Raw genomic sequence first — 19,514 nt, 5'->3', positions numbered from 1 at the left:
TTTCTCTCAGTGTTATTTGTAGTAATCAATGTAGAGGCCTTGTACATATTGTGTTAGATTTATTTATAGGTATTTGAATTTTTTGTTGCTATTGTAAATGCTATTATTTTAATTTAATTTTCAATTTCCTAATTTTTGCTTATATATAAATGGAGTTGACATTTTTATTCTCTCTGGCTTTACATTGTATTCTTAAATATCCCTAAATTTCTACCCATGACTTTTCAGCTTTAAGTGACATCCTTTCTCTCCCAGTTGCTACAAATGAGGCAGTCAGTGAGCTTGTCTACTTAACATTCTACGATCTTTATCCCTATATTATTTACGTAGTGCTGTAAAACATATTGCCCTAATATTTATTATCTTACACCATTTTCGTGGATCAGGGATTCAGGAGCAGCTTAGCAGGGAGGTTCTGGGTCAGAGTCTCATGAAGTTGCAGCCAAACTCTTGGCCAGGGCTACAGTCATCTGAAAGCATGATTGGGGCTGGAGAATCACCTTCCAAGATGATTCTCTCACATGGCTATTGGCAGTAGACCTCAGTTCCTCTCTGTGTGGATGTCCATAGGGCTGCTTGAGTGTCCTTGTGACATGTTACTGGCTTTCCCCAGAACAAAAAGACAGCAAGACAGCGTAAGGTAGAAGCTACAATGTCTTTTATGACCTATCCTCATACTCCCCCATTTCCACAGTATCTTCTTGGTACACAAGTCAGCTCTACTCAATGAAGGAGGCAACTACACTTGGTTAATACCGAGTACTGGGTACCTTTGGGGGCCATCTAGCATGCTGGCTACCATAATCTCCATCTTTCTTTTTGATTTAGATTTGCATTTAAATATGTTGACCACCACTGCTTTTCCTGAAATTTTTTCTGTTGTCTCTTTTGTGGCTGAAATATGTCCTCTAGTAGTTCAGAAAGAGCTCATGTGAATAATATTCCCTAATTTCTTGCATCATAGAACTCTATATATCCTTTATACTTGAAAGACAGACAGCTTGGCTGCATGTAAAATCTTTGACTCCCTCATTTATTTTTCCACAATTATATTGGAGGGGCTACGTCACTATTTGGGGCACTGAATTTAGCAGTGGAGAAGTCTAGTGACAACTGAATTTCCTTTTTCTTACAGGTGGCTCAATATTTTTATGTTGATTCCCTATGGGTTTTAGTCTAATAATTTTATTAGGAAATGCTTTGGTACTGACAATTTTGAGTCATTTCCCCCTGCAGTATGATATGTCTTTTCATTATGTATATTCATGCTTTATTTCAGGAAATTATTCTTGAATGTTAAAAATATAGTTTTAAATATTTGTTCTCTTCCTTAATTTGGATTTCATCTTTAGGGGCTCTGCTTAGTTGCAAGTTGGATCATCTCTGAATTTCTTTTTTTTTCTTCCAATAATTGTCATCTCTTTCTTTGTTTCATTTTGTTCCATTCACTGATTTCTGTATTCTTTGTTCATGCTATACTTTCTGTGGTATTTGTCATACCTTGTGCTGTTTGTAGTTTATTCTTCATTTCTAAAATGGTTTTGCCTATGTTCTCTCTTTCTTGAATTCTACTAACTCTCATCTATAGTCTGTCCATCACTTCCTCCCCTTTCCTAAGATCATTGTACCGTTTGTGTATGTAGCCTTGCTATAGAGCTGTGATTGTATCATAAATTTTTTTATTCATATTGGAATGTTGGGTAATAATTTTAATCTTCTCTGATGATTTTAGGTGAGTTTTATTTATACATAGGAGAATTTGGCACTCTTTGAACTTTTATCTAACAATATCTTTGAACACAGTGTTTCTAATTTTGTTATTTTCTTGGACTGTGATAGATTATCCTGGAATAGCTGTCACTGGTACTTGCCTGTGAAAAGGTGAATGGAGCAAAGTAGCTTTTTAGGTTCTTCTGCTCAAGAGTTCTCCCTCTGTTACTACAGTAGAAGACAATTTCTTTAAAACACGGCTCCTCTGAATAACCAGGCTTTCTTTGCTGTTCAGAACCTAACCTGGTTCAGGAGGACTCCTACTATCAGCTGAGTTCCCCAGTATCTTCTCTGCTGCAATTAAAGAATAGAGTCAAGCTCCCAACTCATTTGATGATGCCAGTATTACCTAGATACCTGACAAAGTGTATCTCATAAAAATATGAGTACGAAAAGCCTCAACAAAATACTAGCAAATGAAATCCAGCAACATATAAAATGAATTATACAACATGACCAAGTGGAATATATCCCAGGAATGTAAGGTTGTCTGAACATCCAAAAATCAATTAATGTAATACATCATATCAATAGAATAAAAAACAAAAATCACGTGATCATTTTAATAGACACAGCAAAAGCATTTGACAAAAGCCATTACCCTTTCATTATAAAAACATTCTAGAAATTGGGAATAAATGGGAATTTCCTCAACCTAATATAGCACAGCTACAAAAATCCCACGGCTAATATGCTTAATGGTGCATGTCTGAATGTTATTCCCCTAAGATCAGTAACAAGACAAGAATGTCTGCTTTTGCCACTTCTATTCAATATTGTACTGGAAGTTTTCACCAGAGCAATTAAACAAGAAAAACAAAAAGCATCTGGATTGGAAAAGAAGGACATCATCTCTATTTTCAGGTAAAATGATCTTTTATATAGAAAATCCTAAGGAATACATACACAAAAACACTATTAGAACTAATAAACAAATTTAGCAAAGTTTTAAGGTACAAGATCAATATATAAAAATAAATTGTATATTTATACACAAGGAATGAACAATGCAAAAATGAAATTAAGAAAACAGTTCCATTCACAATAGCATCAAAAAGAATAAAATATTTAGGAATAAATTTAGTAAATGAAGTGTAAAACTCATACTCTGAAAACTACCAAACAGGTACTCAAACAAAAACTTGTATATGAATGATCAGAGTAGCATTATTTATAATAGTCAAAAGGTGGAAACAACCCCAATGTCCATTAACGGATGAATGGGTAAAGAAAATGTGGTTTCTCCATACAATGGAATGTTATTCAGCCATAGAAAGGAATGAAATACTGACACATGCTTCAACTTGGATGAACCTTGAAAACATTATGCTAAATCAAAGAAACCAGTCGCAGTAAGTCCACATATTATATGATTCCATTCATATGAAAGTCCAGAATAGGGAAATCTATCGAGACAGTAAGTAGATAAGTGGTTTCTTAGGGCTGGGGGAGATGGGGAGAGAATAGGGGGGTTGAGAGGACAGGGAGTGATAGCTAAAGGACACAAGGTTTCTTTTTGAGATGATGAAAATATTCTAAAATTGACTTGCAATGGTTGCACATGTCTGAATTTGCTAAAAAAAATCATTGAATTTTTCACTTTAAATGGGTTAATTGTTTGGTATGTGAATTATATCTCAATAAAGCTGTTTAAAATAAAAAGAATATAGCCTATGTGTTTTGCCATCTTGAATCCCCCTGACATCTCCATGCCTCCTTTTGTTTTGTTTGTTTTGTTTTTGCTGAGGAAGATTCGCCCTGAGCTAACATCTGTGCCAATCTTCCTCTATTTTGTATGTGGGTTGCTGCCACAGCATGGTGGCCAACAAGTGGTGTAGGTCCACGCCTGAGAACCGAACCTGGGCCACCGAAGCAGAGCGCACTGAACTGAACCACTAGGCCATGGCGCTGGCTCTTCCATGCCTCCTTTTACCCTCTCCTCCATCAGTGACCTCCTTTTCATATCACTCCTGCTCACAGAAACTCCCATTCAGCGTGTGGTACTCCTCATGGGAAGGAATATTTCTCATTTTTCTTTGCAGCATCACTGTGGCTACCTACATAGCTTCTGTTCTTTCATTTGCTTTTGGCTGCATTTCCAAATAATTTGGAGTGTGTCATTTTCTCTGTTTCCTCGTGGTTAGGACTTTTATTTTTCTTGTTTCTTTCTACATGGTTTCCAAGAGGAGAAATATCAGGTTTAGAACTAGTTCTTCCCTAAAACTATATAATAGTCACTCTCAAGTCCTTTTTATTTCCCAACACAAAGTATATTTCAGTCCACAGTTTCTTCTCCAGCTCTTCACTCATTTTTGAAAGCACTTAAAGTCCAGTAAAGTCCTGTTATACCACTGAAGTTCTCTGTCTCCTAGGCCAAATTTGTACTACATGCTTTACATGAAATTTTCATGAACCAACCCCCCCCCCCATTGAGTACATCAATCTTTCCTCTACCCTCCCACACCAGCTTTGTTGTATCTCTAATTAGAAACATTTTTCAACCTTACCTTAAAAATGCAAAACGAATTCTTATTACTTCTGAGATAAGGCCCAAACTCCATAGCCTATTTTTTAGGGATTTTCATGATCTGATCCCTGCTGTTTACATCTTCATCTGTCATTGGTCTTTCCTCCCACTCTACACTCCTTGAATGCACAAAGATAGCTACGCTTGATTTTGACATGTTGTTTCCTCTGCCAGAAAATCCCTCTCCCTTGCTCCGTCTTCTTTGGTGAACCCCTCAAGACTCATCTGAAGCACCATCTCCTATAGGAAGCTTTCCCTTACTAATTAGTTTGGCTTGGGCTCCTTTGAACTACTTGTCTCTTCTTCTACATCCATGATAACCTTTATATCCTGCTGTATTGTAATTGCTTCTTGAGGGCAGATCCTGCAGCATATTTATCTGGATCCCCAGTACCAAGCACAAAGCCAGATTCCAGAGGCTTCTGTATGTTTTTTTAATAAAAGTATTTGCTTTGTAAAACTGATTACTCACCCAATCCCAACCTTCCTTCCATCTTTGTATTCCTTTCATGACAAAGCCACCCTGCTGCTCATTGTCAATAAAATACAGGAGGCAAAGCATAGTCTGCCAGGGCCAACTCACCTTCACTCAGTAAAATGAGGAATCCTGGAATCCAGATGTAAGATCCAGTATTGAAAATGAACAAGCTTTGGGTTCAGCAAGCCTATACTACTTCCTAATAGTAAATTTGAGCAAGTGACCAGTTTCCTAATCTTTTGAATGAGAATGATAACTAACTTTCACAGATGGCTTAAAGATGAAGGCTAATGTAGATATGAGTTGATCACTGATGAATCTGAGGGAAAAAGGAGATTTATAATGCTATTCTATCTACTTTTATATGTGTAAAATTTTCCATATTTCTAATTTAAAAAAAATTATACATACACATACATAAAATACCAAGAACATAACTCTGCTCAATCAGTATTATTTTGTTGTTACCCTAGAGTGGGAATAAATTATCAGAATCACATTCACCTTTTCCTCCAAGGCTTTACACTGAAAAAGGAGTCTGGATGATGCCAGAAAGCAGAAAGAAACCAGAGAGTGCTGGGCCTGGAGGTTAATGGGAATTGACAGTGCAGCTGGGCCAAAGACTGTGTGTACAGGTGTGTTTATGCTCCAGAAAAGACTGCTTAGGCTGTGTAAACAGTCATCTCACTGAATGACTAGTGAATCTGGTTGGAGTTATTTTGGCCTCACAGTTGCCTTTAGTTTTGTGGTGTGGATGTTTTGGATGAAAATGAGTCAGTTACTATACACTTTGTTGGACATAGAGGAGATGAAAAGCTACTGTCAGGGGAAGTTCATGGGAGGGCCCTGGGCAAATGCACTGGACTCCAGATTGGAGAGTTCCCTTGCTCTTGGGGTTCCCTTGGGGATGTCTAACTTGGCGTCCATGTTGTGAAAAGGGATATTCAGGGAAAGTCAGAATGACCTTATATCTTGAATTTCCTGATCCATGTCATGATTTGGCATAACTGGTTGGACATCCTGCTGTATTTTTTTTTTTTTTTTGTGAGGAAGATCAGCTCTGAGCTAACATCCATGCTAATCCTCCTCTTTTTGCTGAGGAAGACTGGCTCTGAGCTAACATGCACTGCCAATCCTCCTCCTTTTTTTCCCCAAACCCCAGTAGATAGTTGTATGTCATAGTTGCACATCCTTCTAGTTGCTGTATGTGGGATGCGGCCTCAGCATGGCTGGAGAAGCGGTGCGTCGGTGCGCGCCCGGGATCCAAACCCGGGCCGCCAGTAGCGGAGCGCGCGCACTTAACCGCTAAGCCACGGGGCCGGCCCCATCCTGCTGTATTTGAGTCTCTTGGGTTTTGGATAGGTCCAGGATTTCTGCAGATTCCCTCTGACCTTCCCTCAAGGAAGCAAATGGCATTCTTAGTCCATTTGAAAGCTCTGAGGAAAGCCTGACCTCTCATGATTCCTTCCCTCTAGCTCTGCTTTCTCAGGACTCTGCTTGACCAGAAGAGGAATCCTGAAGAAGACTGATCGACTCTTAGAATTTTAAGTCATGGCCCACGTGAGTTGGAATTGCCTCTCCGAAAATGTAACCATTTATCACATCATGTGAATATTTTTATTCCTTATCCTTAAACTGCTGAGTCCCTACCAATGTGGTAAATGATAGTTGTGAAACAGTCCAGTGCCTTCCCTAGGTGTCCCTCTTGTCTCCAACATGGCATTTAGTACTTCCTGTGTCCTAATACTTTGATAGGGCACTCAAGGAGGAGAAATATATTCCCTTAAAGGAAATAGTAGAGACTTTCTTTTCAAAACTGTGGCTTAAGGAGGTGGAACTGAGTGGCTAAAAGGGACACACTACATGAAAGTTTTTATTTACTCTATAGAATGGGATGTTTCACTTAGGAAGGATGGGAGTTGATATTCATTTTAGTATGTAGCACTTTATCATGCTTTTAGATAGAGGATATGATGAGAGATTGAGTTCGGAGAGGTCTGGGATCTTGCCAGGAAATCAGTGAGAGATTAATATCATTAACAAGACACGTACTGATTGTCAGCTACTTGGTTGAGAGCCTAGAGATTTTATACATTCTCCACAGAAAATTCAACTAACAGTAGCTTAAGAAAAAAAAAATACTTTTCTCACCTAATAAATCTGGAGTTAGTCATTCTAGGCTGGTGTAGCCTTTCAGTGGTATCAACAAAGAACTCATATGATGGCTCTTATTCTGGGCTGCCATCCTGTTGTCTTGGTGTTTGTTGCTGGAAAGTCATAAGGATGTTGACTGAGCAATAGGAGATTTTAAGAGCGTGTAGGCACTTGGCTTCAGTCACACTCCTTTCCATGTCATTTCCCCCCATACCATAGGCGGTCAACTCCAGTTTTTGCTCAGTGTAGACACACTTCCTGCAGTGCCCTTTTCTATCTTTCCCCCTTCCATTTAAAAGATTTCTTGTAATTTCACCATTGATGCTTGGGTTTGTCATTTCAGCAGTTGATGTTCAGGCACGTAGCTGTGGACTTCTCTCAGGAGGAGTGGGAATGCCTGGACTCTGAACAGAGGGACTTGTACAGAGATGTGATGTTGGAGAACTACAGCAACATGGTCTCACTGGGTAAGATTCAGAATCTGACCCCAGAAATTCCTGCTTTCTACATTGTGAATTTTGGATTGTTCAAGTGTCTAGGAGAATGTCTGACCTCTCTCTGGGACAATGGTTTTTGCTTTGTAAATTTGGCAGTAGTCATCATCATTGGAAACCTCCATCTTCTCCATCCTTTAGAAATCTTTTTGCCTTTTTCTTGCCCTTCCTATAATTGTCTCTCTTCCTTAATAACCAAGGGACTAGATGCATATTTTGGAACCCTTACCATGTGGTCTTTTCCTGTTTCTTATCTTCTGATCAGGACTTTGCATTTATCAGCCAGATGTGTTCTCTTTACTGGAGAAGGGGAAAGAGCCCTGGAGGGTTTTGAAGGATGAGACAAGAGGACCTTGCACAGGTGAGTGAGGGCTGAGCAGGTACGGGGAGGGCATCACTGCAGATAACAGCCCAGCTGTTGAGTGAGGCAGCAACATCTCTGAAATATTGGTCTAGAATCTCCTTCTCAAAGGCCAAAAGCCTATGGAGAAAGGCCTGGGACCTAGAGACAGAAGTAAACTTTTTAACGTGAATTTCCAAATGAACCCTCCAAATACCACTCTATTTCAGTGTTCTCATTTTTCCTTCATGTTACAAAAAGGTAAGTGTCATTCTTTTTCTCCAGTGGTCAATTTATCTATGGTTTAGATCAAGTTTCTTCTCATCTCTCTCCCTTTTTTTTCATTTAGATATTTGTAAATTTCTTCATTCACTAAAAAAACATTTTTGACCCTGGTTTTCGTTTTATCTACTATCTCTTGAACTTTTCTTATTTTCCCTAGTTTCTCCTTGCTTCCGCATTTCCCGCACTCATTAATTCATTCTTCTAACTAACATTTATTGATTTTCTAATTTCATTTTAGGTTAAGAAAGGTTAACAAAGAGTATATAATCTATTATGAAACTTTGTATTCTTTTCTGTGACTGGAACATGTCTATAAATTTCTGTGAAATAGGCTCTACATTAAGAGAAGGCCTAATAGGCTGCTTTGTTGAAAATCAGGACAATAGATGAAAAAAGTTTCTCGCTACAGTGCAGAGGAGGTAGCAGAAGAGAGGTTAGGGCTAATAGAGGACCAGGAGGAGAGTGCAGTGCTGTAAAAGACAGGTCTTGGCTGTCAGGAGGAAGCAAGGAGTCTATTTGGCAAGTAGATGGTAATTAACGAATTTCCTGTTATGAGCAGGACCCAGATTGAAATAACATACTCTTGGAGCTTCTTTCTTATTTGAAATATCAAGGGAAGAAAATAAATTTTATTTCCCTATTGGAATCATGTTTTTAAATTCCAGAAACTGTATTTATGTTTTAAAATTGTTTTTATTCTGAACTATTGATACACGCAACACCTTGAATGAATCTGAAGGCTATTATGCTGAATGAAAAATGCCAATCTCAAAAAGTCACATACTATAGGAATCCATTTATACAACATTCTGGAAATCACAAAATTAAAGAGATTGGAAGCATGTTAGTGGTTGCCAGGATTAGGCATGGGCAGGGGGGAGCAGTGGTGGTGGTGAAGACTATAAAGGGGTAGCATGAGACCTAGCATCTTTGTGGTGGTGGACTAGTTCTCTATCTTGATTGTGGTGGTGGTTACAGGAATCCACATATGTGATGAAATGACATAAAACTATACATGTGCATTGCGCAAATGTCAATTTCATGGTTTTGATATTGTATGATAAATATGTAAGATGTATTCTTTGGGCACAACTGGGTAAAGGGTACACAGGACTCTGGACTATCTTTACAACTTCTTGTGAATCTATAATTATTTCAAAATAAAAGCTTTTAAAATTTATTCTGTTTTATGAGGTATATATAATTTTATTTCATATTTTTATGCCCAGAACACTACCATGTACCTTTTTTATTTTGGTTTATTTTCACATGTTATGAATGTACTGTTATATATTAAGGTTGTTCTGCATTTATTGTTACTAAAGTTGCCACTCTTGGTACCTGTCAATTATTCATGGGGATTTTTCCACATTGGGTGATGGCTGTGTCTCAGATATGAGATTCCTTGGCCAAAGGGTTTAAAGTTATAAAACCATATGCACAACTAATTAAGATTAATTGATTAGTCATTCAAAAAGTTATTTTAAATCATACAAAATTATATGAATATCTTAAACAACCTGGGACTATTTATTTATAGCTCACAACTGTTTCACCCATATTTCAATGTAGGGTGAGGGCATGTTCTCCCTAATTGGAATTCTGCCTATTCTTTCTTGTATTAACCATGCCAATAATTCATTCTCCTAATTTCTTGGTTCTGTTTTGTTAAGGGCAATGAGAATTTAGGCAGTCCTACTGTAGAATCTCTTTATTTTTTACAGTCTATATGATTGACTCTAAACTACTAAAATAAAATTTGTAGCCTTCTTGAATGTTTGTCTAGAACATTCAACTTTTATAAAAACAACCTTTCTCTCATATTTCTTTACATAATGTTATTAAAATATATAATTAAAATATCAAGAACAATTGGTAAAAACAAGTTTGGAAACAGAAGTAGCAACTACTTGAGTGCATTTTTATATCGTGGGTATTAATATTTACATTTTCTGAAGGATTGGAGGGCATCGGTTCATAAGGAGATCAGGGATGATATCAGTTTCAGTGTAGCCTCACTGTAAATGGGTTATTTTTAATTAAAACCTTCTAATAATTTAAAAGGATAAAGGCTATTGATTTCTAGTGAGGACGGATAGTTCCCCTGTGTTTGTTTACTGATTTACTGCTCGTATTTATTTGATTAATATCTGCTCTGTGCTTGATGTATCCTTATCACTTGTTGGCTTAGTACTTTTTATTTTTAGTGTGAATGGGCATTCACATAAAGAAAACACTAATACGCTAATACCTAGTTAGGGTGGCTGAAAGGATAGTTATCTTTATTTCCTTATAGGCCTTTAGTTTTATTTTGGTGCTAAAATTTTTACTTTACAACTTAAAGTATAATTGAAGAAGAATAAACTGCATATATTTGAAGTACACAGTTTGATCTGTTTTTTTTTTTTTTTTTGGGTTTATTGTATAAATTTCAGGTGTACATCATTATACTTCTATTTCTGCATGGATTACATCATGTTCTCATGTTCACCTACCAAATACTAATTACAATCCATCATGGCACACATGTGCCAAATTATCCTTTCACCCTCCTCCCTCCCTCCTTCCCCTCTGGTAACCACCAATCCAATCTCTGTCTCTATGTGTTTGTTTATTGTTATTATCTACTACTTAATGAGTGAAATCATATGGTATTTGACCTTCTCCCTCTGACTTATTTCACTTTGCATAATACCCTCAATGTCCATCCATGTGGTCACAAATGGCTGGATTTCATCATTTCTTGTGGCTGAGTAGTATTCCATTGTGTATAAATACCACATCTTCTTTATCACTTCTTCCCTTGATGGGCACTCAGGTTGCTTCCACGTCTTGGCTATGGTGAATAATGCTGCAATGAACAGAGGGGTGCATGTATCTTTACGCATTGGTGTTTTCACGTTCTTTAGATAAATACCCAGCAGTGGAATAGCTGGATCATATGGTAGTTCTATCCTTAATTTTTTGAGGAATCTCTGTACTGTTTTCCATAGTGGCTGCGCCAGTTTGCACTCCCACCAGCAGTGTATGAGAGTTCCCTTCTCTCCACATCCTCTCCAACACTTGTTGTTTCCTGTCTTGTTAATTATAACCATTCTGACAGGCATGAGGTGATATCTCATTGTAGTTTTGATTTGCATTTCCCTGATAATTAATGATGCTGAACATCTTTTCATGTGCCCGTTGGCCATCTGTATATCTTCTTTGGAGAAATGTCTTTCAGGTCTTTTGCCCATTTGTTAATTGGGTTGTTAGTTTTTTTCTTGTTGAGATGCATGAGTTCTTTATATATTTTGGAGATTAACCCCTTATCAGATGTGTGGTTTGCAGATATCTTCTCCCAATTTTTAGGTTGTCTTTTCGTTTTGTTGATGGTTTCCTTTGTTGTGCGGAAGCTTTTTAGTTTGATATAGTCCCAATTGTTTATTTTTTCTATCGTTTCTCTTGCCCAGTCAGACATGGTGCTTGAAAATATGTTGCTAAGACCGACGTCGATGAGCGTACTGCCTATGTTTTCTTCTAGAAGTTTCATGGTTTCAGGTGTTACATTCAAGTCTTTAATCCATTTTGAGTTAATTTTTGTGCATGGTGTAAGGTAAGGGTCTATTTTCATTTTTTTGCATATGGCTGTCCAGTTTTCCCAACACCATTTGTTGAAGAGACTTTCCTTTCTCCGTTGTATGTTCTTGGCTCCTTTATCGAAGATTAGCTGTCCATTGATGTGTGGGTTTATTTCTGGGCTTTCGATTCTATTCCATTGATCTGTGTGTCTGTTTTTGTGCCAGTACCATGCTGTTTTGGTTACTATAGCTTTGTAGTATATTTTGAAGTCAGGGAGTGTGATACCTCCAGCTTTGTTCTTTTTTCTCAGGATTCCTTTAGCTATTCGGGGTCTTTTGTTGTTCCATATAAATTTTAGGATTCTTTGTTCTATTTCTGTGAAAAATGTTGTTGGAACTCTGACAGGGATTGCATTGAGTCTATAGATTGCTTTAGGAAGTATGGACATCTTAATTATGTTAATTCTTCCAGTCTAAGAACACAGAATATCTTTCCATTTCTTTGTGTCTTTTTCAGTTTCTTTCAGCAATGTTTTATAGTTTTCGGTGTACAGATCTTTCACCTCTTTGGTTAAGTTTATTCCTAGGTATTTTATTCTTTTCGTTGCAATTGTAAATGGGATTGTATTCTTAATTTCTCATTCTGCTACTTTGTTGTTAGTGTATAGAAATGCAACTGATTTTTGTTTGTTGATTTTGTATTCTGCAACTTTACTGTATTCGCTTATTACTTCTAAAAGTTTTTTGGTGGATTCTTTAGGGTTTTCTATATATAAAATCATGTCATCTGCAAATAGTGACAGTTTCACTTCCTCTTTTCCAATTTAGATCCCTTTTATTTATTTTTCTTGCCTGATTGCTCTGGCTAGGACTTTCAATACTATGTTAAATAGGAGTGGTGAGAGTGGGCATCCTTGTCTGGTTCCTGTTCTTAGAGGGATAGCTTTCAGTTTTTCACCATTGAGGATGATATTAGCTATGGGTTTGTCATATATGGCCTTTATTATGTTGAGGTACTTTCCTTCCATGCCCATTTTATTCAGAGTTTTTATCATAAATGGATGCTGTATCTTGTCAAATGCTTTCTCTGCATCTATTGACATGATGATGTGATTTTTATTCTTCATTTTATTAATGTGGTGCATCACGTTGATTGATTTGTGAATGTTGAACCATCCCTGCATCCCTGGAATAAATCCCACCTGATCATGGTGTATAATCTTTTTAACGTATTATTGTATGCAATGTGCTGGTATTTTGTTGAGGATTTTTGCATTGATGTTCATCAGTGATGTTGGCCTGTAATTTTCTTTTTTTGTGTTGTCCTTGTCTGGTTTTGGTATCAGGGTAATGTCAGCTTCGTAGAATGAGTTAGGGAGCTTCCCCGCTCCTCAATTTTTGGAAGAGTTTGAGAAGGATAGGTATTAAGTCTTCTTTGAATGTTTGGTAGAATTCACCAGGGAAGCCCTCTGGTCCTGGACTTTTATTTTGGGGGAAGTTTTTGATTACTGTTTCGATCTCCTTACTGGAGATTGGTCTATTCAAATTCTCTATTTCTTCTTGATCCAGTTTTGGAAGGTTGTATGATTCTAAGAATTTATCCATTTCTTCCAGATTGTCAAATTGGTTGGCATATAGCTTTTCATAGTATTCTCTTATAATCTTTTGTATTTCTGAGGGGTCCGTTGTAATTTTTCCTCTTTCATTTCTGATTTTACTTATTTGAGCCTTCTCTCTTTTTTTCTTGGTGAGTCTAGCTAAAGGTTTGTCAATTTTGTTTATCTTTTCAAAGAACCAGCTCTTGGTTTTATTAATTTTTTTCTATTGTTTTTTTGGTCTCCATTTCATTTATTTCTGCTCTGATTTTTATTATTTCCTTTCTTCTACTGATTTTGGACTTTTGTTTGTTCTTCTTTTTCCACTTCCTTTAGGTGCACTGTTAGATTGTTTATTTGAGATTTTTCTTGTTTGTTGAGATAGGCCTGTATTGCTGTAAACTTCCCTCTTAGAACCGCTTTTGCTGTATCCCATAAATTCTGGCATGTCGTATTTTCATTTTCATTTGTCTCCAAGTATTTTTTGATTTCTCCTTTGACTTCTTCATTGACCCAGTCATTGCTCAGTAGCATTTTGTTTAATCTCCACATATTTGTCGCTTTTTTGATTTTCTTCCTATAGTTGATTTCTAGTTTCATACCATTGTGGTCAGAAAAGATGCTTGGTATTATTTCAGTGTTCTTAAATTTATGGAGACTTGTTTTGTGTCCTAATATGTGATCAATCCTGGAGAATGTTCCATGTACATTTGAAAAGAATGTGTATTCTTCAGTTTTTGGATGGAATGCTCTGTATATATCCATCTGTTCTAGTGTGTCATTTAAGGCCAATGTTTCCTTATTGATCTTCTGTTTGGATGATCTATCTGTTGGTGTAAGTGGAGTGTTAAAGTCCCCTACTATTATTGTGTTACTGTCTATTTCTGTTTTTATGTCTGTTAATAATTGCTTTATATATTTAGGTGCTCCTACATTGGGAGCATAGATATTTATAAGTGTTATGTCCTCTTGTTAGATTGTTCCCTTGACCATTATGTAGTGTCCTTCTTTGTCTCTTCTACAGTGTTTGTTTTAAAGTCTATTTTGTCTGATATGAGTATTGCTACCTCAGCTTTCTTTTCATTGCCATTAGCATGGAGTATCTTTTTCCATCCCTTTACTTTCAGTTTGTGAGTGTCTTTAGGTCTGAAGTGTGTCTCTTGTATGCAGCATATATATGGGTCTTGTTTTTTTAATCCAGTCAGCCACCCTATGTCTTTTAATTGGACCATTTAGTCCAGTAACGTTTAAAGTAGCTATTGATAAGTATGTACTTACTTCCATTTTTAACTTTTTTTTCTTGGTGTTTTAGTAGTTCTTCTCTGTTCCTTTCTTCTTCTCTTGCTCTCTTCCCTTGTAGTTTGATGGCTTTCTTTAGTAGTATGTTTGGGTTCCTTTCTCTTAGTTTTTTGTGTATTTATTATGGGTTTTCGGTTTGTGATTACCATGGGGTTCATATATATTAACCTACCTATATAGCAGTCTATATTAAGTTGATAGTCTCTTTAATTTGACCTCTGTCTGAAAGATCTACTCTTTAACTCCCCTCCTCCCACATTTTATGTTTTTGATATCATATCTAACCTCTTTTTATTTTTATTTTTCTTAATTTATTTTATTATTATTATTATTTTTTCTAACCTCTTTTTTGTGCATTTGTGTCCATTACCCTCTTATCCTGGAAATAGATAATTTTTCCTATTTGTGATCTTCTCTTTTCCCCTTAAATAAGTCCCCTTAGCATTTCTTGTAGGACTGGTTTCTTGATAACAAACTCCTTTAATTTTTGCTTGTCTGGGAAACTTTTTATCTCTCCTTCCATTTTGAATGATAACCTTGCCAGGTAGACTATTCTTGGCTGTAGGTTTTTTCCTTTTAGCACTTTAAATATATCATGCCAGTCTCTTCTAGCCTGTAAGGTTTCTGCTGAGATGTCAGCTGATAGCCTTATGGGGTTTCCTTTGTATGTAACTTGACTTTCTCTTGCGGCTTTTAGGATTCTCTCTTTATCTTTAATTCTGGACATTTTAATTATGATGTGTCTTGGTGTGGGCCTCTTTGGGTTTATCTTGTTTGGTTCTCTCTGTGCTTCCTGTACCTGGATGTCTGTTTCCTTCCTTAGGTTAGGGAAGCTTTCAGCTATTATTTCTTCAAATAGATTCTCTGCCCCTTTGTCTTGCTCTTTTCCTTCTAGGACACCTATAACACAGATGTTAGTGTGCTTCATGTTGTCCCAGAGGTCCCTTAGACTGTCCTCATTCTCTTTAATTCTTTTTTCTTTTATCTGTTCTGCTTGGGTGATTTCTTCTAGTCTATTGTCCAGCTCGCAGATCCATTCTTCTGTATCCTCTACTCTGCTTTTGAGTCCCTCTAATGAATTTTTCATTTCCAGTATCGTATTCTTCATTTCTGATTGGTTCTTTTTTTATATCTTCCATTTCTTTGTTGACATTCTCACTGAGTTCATCCATTCTTCTCCCAAGATCAGTGAGCATCTTTAACACTCTTTGTTTGAACTCTCTGTCGGGGAGGTTGCTCATTTCTGTTTCGCTTAGTTCCTTTTCTGGGGTTTTGTCCTGTTCCTTTACTTGGAACATATTCCTTTGCCTCCTCATTTTGCCTCTTTCCCTGTGCTTGTGTCTATGTATTAGGTAGGTCGGCTATGTCTCCTGCTCTTGGAGAGGTGACCTTATATAAGTGATGCCTTAGGAGGCCTGGCAGTGTGCTTCCCTCTCCTTTCCAGTTGCAAATGTTCCAGGAGTGACCCCTGTGTGGGCTACATGTGTCCTGTTGTGGTGGGGTTGTTCTTCCCGTAGGTGCCCAGGGAGGCTGAGCTATGCCTCTGGCCAGCTGTTGTAATGCTCAGCTGCTTGTAGTTGTTGTGGGCCCTTCAGTCTCTTTATCCGGTGTGGGGTGTCCCAGCACAGTTGGCTGCAAGGTCTAATAGCACATTCCTGTTGCCGTATTTCTATTAAGTGAGTAGGCCCCCAGTGTGGCAGGTTGTTAGGCCAGGGGCTTACAATTGCTATAAGCCCCTAGCCTTTAGGTCCCTTTTCAACTCTCTGAGGATTGCAGCCGGGTGGGGCTGGCCTCAGGCATGGGAGCACCCAATTGTTTCAGGCTTTGGAAGGTGGGGCCAACCCCCTACGTCACTCTTTGAGAAGCACAAGTCTTCTGCAGCTGAAAAGCCCCACCGCCTACAGGTCCGCACACACAATCAACGCAATCCTGCCCCGTGGGCATGCCCTAATCTCCTGAAGTGGACCCAGTGTCTCCAAGGCAGGAGCCCCACACTCTCCACCCTTTCCTTGCACACAGCCTGCCCTACAGAGACAGACCTAGTCACCAGGCTGTGGAGAATCCAGGCAGCTCCCTTAGCAGCCCCACAAGTTGCCTGAGGGCTTGTTGGGTGGGGCCAGTCCCTAGGGTGGGCTGCCTGCCCTTGCTGAGCTGGATTAAATTGGTTCTCTAGTGGGTGGGGCAGACCCTGGGCTAGCAGACCTCAGGGAAAACTCCAGTGGTGTCTGCCAGCATCTGTGTAAGCACGCCCACACCAGGTCACAACAGTGGCTGCTGCCAGTGTCCCAGTCCCTGCAGAGGTCTCACCTATCACCGAGATGCACTCAGAGCCTATCGGGTGAGTCTCTTTTCCCCAAATGGCTGTGCACCTTTCTTTCTGCTAATTTTAGGTTGCTTTCTGAAATGGGTGACTTTGTGCTTGTGCCCTTTAAGAGCCTGTTTTAATTTCTTTGTGCACCAGCTTTTCTGGCTGTACTCCCCGATGTTTCAGCAGTAGGCAAAGTCAGATATTATGCCCCTCGTCTCGATTGTGCTGGGTCCAAAAAATGCCTATAGCAAGCACGCTCCCTGTCACAGGGTCCCGCTCCTCCAGGGAGGGCTGCGTACATTTGGGCTGTTCGGGGGCGGCCATGAAGCACTGCGGCTTGTGAAAGTGGCGTTTTTTCTCTCCAGAAGGGAATTTCCGTCTCTTCCACCTCAATTAGGATTGTCGTTTGTTGCAGGAGGGCCTCATATCCAGTTTTCAGTTCTCTCTCGGGTAATTTTTCCAAGAGTAGTTATAAATTGGCTGTGTCCATGGGAGGAGGAGAGTTCAGAGTCTGCCTACGCCGCCATCTTGACTTCTCCTCCCAGTTTGATCTGTTTTGACAGATGTGTAAACATCCATGAAATAGCCACTATAATCAAGACAATAGACACCTCAGTCATTGCCGCATTTCCTCGTGCCCCTTTGCTATCCATCCCTTCTTCTACCCCCATCTCCAAGCAATCACTGAACTGGTTTCTGTAACTCTAGTTTATATGTTCTAGAATTTTATATAAATTGAATTATACAAGGTACACTTTTTTTGGCCTTGTTTCTTTTGCCAGCATGATTTTGAGATTCGTCTATGTTGTTGTGTGTATCAATAGTTTATTTCTCTGTAGTATTCCATTTATGGCTGTATTATAATTTATTTATTCATTCACCTGCTCATGGACTTTGTTTTGAAAATTCTCAGCCATTATCTTTTCAAATATTACTACTTCTCCCATTCTTCCTCTTTTCTCTCTTTAAGCCTCCACTTACGTTTGCGTTTAACCTTCTAACTGAATCTTCTATGTCATAATGCTTCTCTTATGGCTTTTCCAAACTTTTTCTATTGGAGTTTTTCTTTTGATGTATATTGGTTTCTTATTCTCTGCTGAAATGATCAATTTTGTTTTTTGGCTTCTTGAGCATAGCTGTTTTTTAAACTCTATCTCATAACTCTAATATCTAGAGTCCTTATAGATGTGTTTCCACTATCTATTGTTTCTGTCATTTTTTACATTCATATTGTCTGGTTATTTCTTGAATTTTGTGCCAGACACTGTTTCAAAATGGTAAAACTAATGCCTAGGATATCTTCCTTTATAGAGGATTCTGTTTGCTTCTATCAGGTACATAAAGGCATTAGGAGCATCTTGGTTGATATCTCAATCCATCACTCTCTTCAGTCAGAGATGGTTTGAGTCTGAGCTGTAGTTCCTCTGTAGGTCTCCCTGTGCTTTACCCATATTCTTAGGTTACAAGCCTTCAATTATAACTCAATATGAGGGATGTTTAGGACTCCCCCTGTAGACAGACCCTGGATACCAGTCTTTATCACCTTAGCCCTGAGAAGATGTCATAAGTTCTGTCAGTCTCTAAGTTAAATGCTAGTACCAGTACAATTGGAATAATAGAAATTGGCTAAGCCCTTCAATATTTTCAAATAGTATCAGTCATAGTATTTTCTTATTTTGTTCTTCTAATATATTTTACCTGCAAGTTTGATATCCCATGGAGATTTGTTAAAGATGTTTAAGTTTTGTTTTATAAGTTTTAAAGATTTTTTTTACCACCTGTGTCTTTAATTTACTTGTAGTTTGTGTTTGTATATGGTATAAAAAAGAGATGTAATTTTTCCCCACATGGCTATAGTGAAACAACACGTGTGGAATAATCTGTCTTGTTCCTTCTGTCACAATCTAAGTTTCCATAAAAACTCTGTTCTGTTTCTAGGTCCTTGATTGTCTTCCACTGGGTTATACATAGATGTTTATATTTGACTAGAGTTATGTAGATATTTTGGGCAGAGCTGAGGACCCACTTGTGGTTGTTTTTTTTTTTTCAAGTAAGTTTAAAGTTATTCTAGTCAGCACCACTTTCTTTTTTTCCAGCTATGTTCACTTATTTAGTTCAGGCCCAGGATAAGCAGCAAGCTTGGTTTCACCAAGAAGAGATCGATACAGGAGTCATAGGTAAGGACCTGGGATCTAAACAGAAGTGAGAAAGGTAGGGAGGTGGTAGAGTGAAAATGGGGTAAGGTCATTATTTCTAACTTTCATGTTTATCCTGTGTGTTGGGGGCCCCGTAGCTAGTGTTTTAAATTAAGAATGTGCAGATTATGACCTGCTGAATGAGGAGGCACAAGCCACTCACACAAGGTCAGCAGGCAGCTCCCTCAGCATCTGAGCTCCCACTTTGAGGAAGTGAAGACCTGGGGTCGTTTTGATTGAAGGCACAGTTTTAATACACTCACACAAAGGAAGTCACAAGATTTATTACTTACAGATCTCAGAAATGGGGTGGGGGGGCACGGTGAATGGGGGGAAGGGCAGTTCCCCTTCCCAAGTCGTGAGCGAGCAGGAGATGGAGAGCAGGGTAGCAAGCACCTGTTACTTATAAAGTGGTTGGGGCAGAGGTCACTCACCTTTCGCAGGCTCAACTCTAAGTGGTTGTTTTAAAGGTGCCCCGGGAAAAGCAAAATGGGACCTTGTGGTGGGTG

At 38.3% G+C, this 19,514-nt stretch overlaps 1 protein-coding gene across 5 annotated transcripts in view; it reads left to right on the top strand.

Annotated features, from left to right (window-relative positions):
• The window catches only part of ZNF790 (zinc finger protein 790), a 29,400-nt gene that overhangs the window by 4,192 nt on the left and 5,694 nt on the right, over window positions 1-19,514 (top strand). Inside the window, exons 1-6 of one of the 5 annotated variants that reach the window (XM_087422098.1) lie at window positions 1,499-2,634; window positions 5,293-5,410; window positions 6,251-6,335; window positions 7,273-7,396; window positions 7,689-7,784; window positions 18,907-18,987. In XM_087422098.1, the coding sequence (XP_087278224.1) occupies window positions 6,327-6,335; window positions 7,273-7,396; window positions 7,689-7,784; window positions 18,907-18,987 (310 nt within the window). In that variant the 5' untranslated portion in view covers window positions 1,499-2,634; window positions 5,293-5,410; window positions 6,251-6,326. Of the gene's footprint in view, window positions 1-1,498; window positions 2,635-4,221; window positions 5,411-6,250; window positions 6,336-7,272; window positions 7,397-7,688; window positions 7,785-18,906; window positions 18,988-19,514 lie in introns of those variants that run through there. The other 4 variants (XM_087422097.1, XM_087422099.1, XM_087422096.1 and 1 more) reach the window with 4 other exon arrangements.

Source organism: Ceratotherium simum, chromosome 33 (genome assembly GCF_057802395.1).
Source record: "Ceratotherium simum simum isolate JZ-2026a chromosome 33, ASM5780239v1, whole genome shotgun sequence".
Classification (NCBI taxonomy): Eukaryota; Metazoa; Chordata; class Mammalia; order Perissodactyla; family Rhinocerotidae; genus Ceratotherium; species Ceratotherium simum.
Note: the sequence above shows the minus strand (reverse complement) of the source record. Positions and strands in the feature narration are given on the sequence as shown.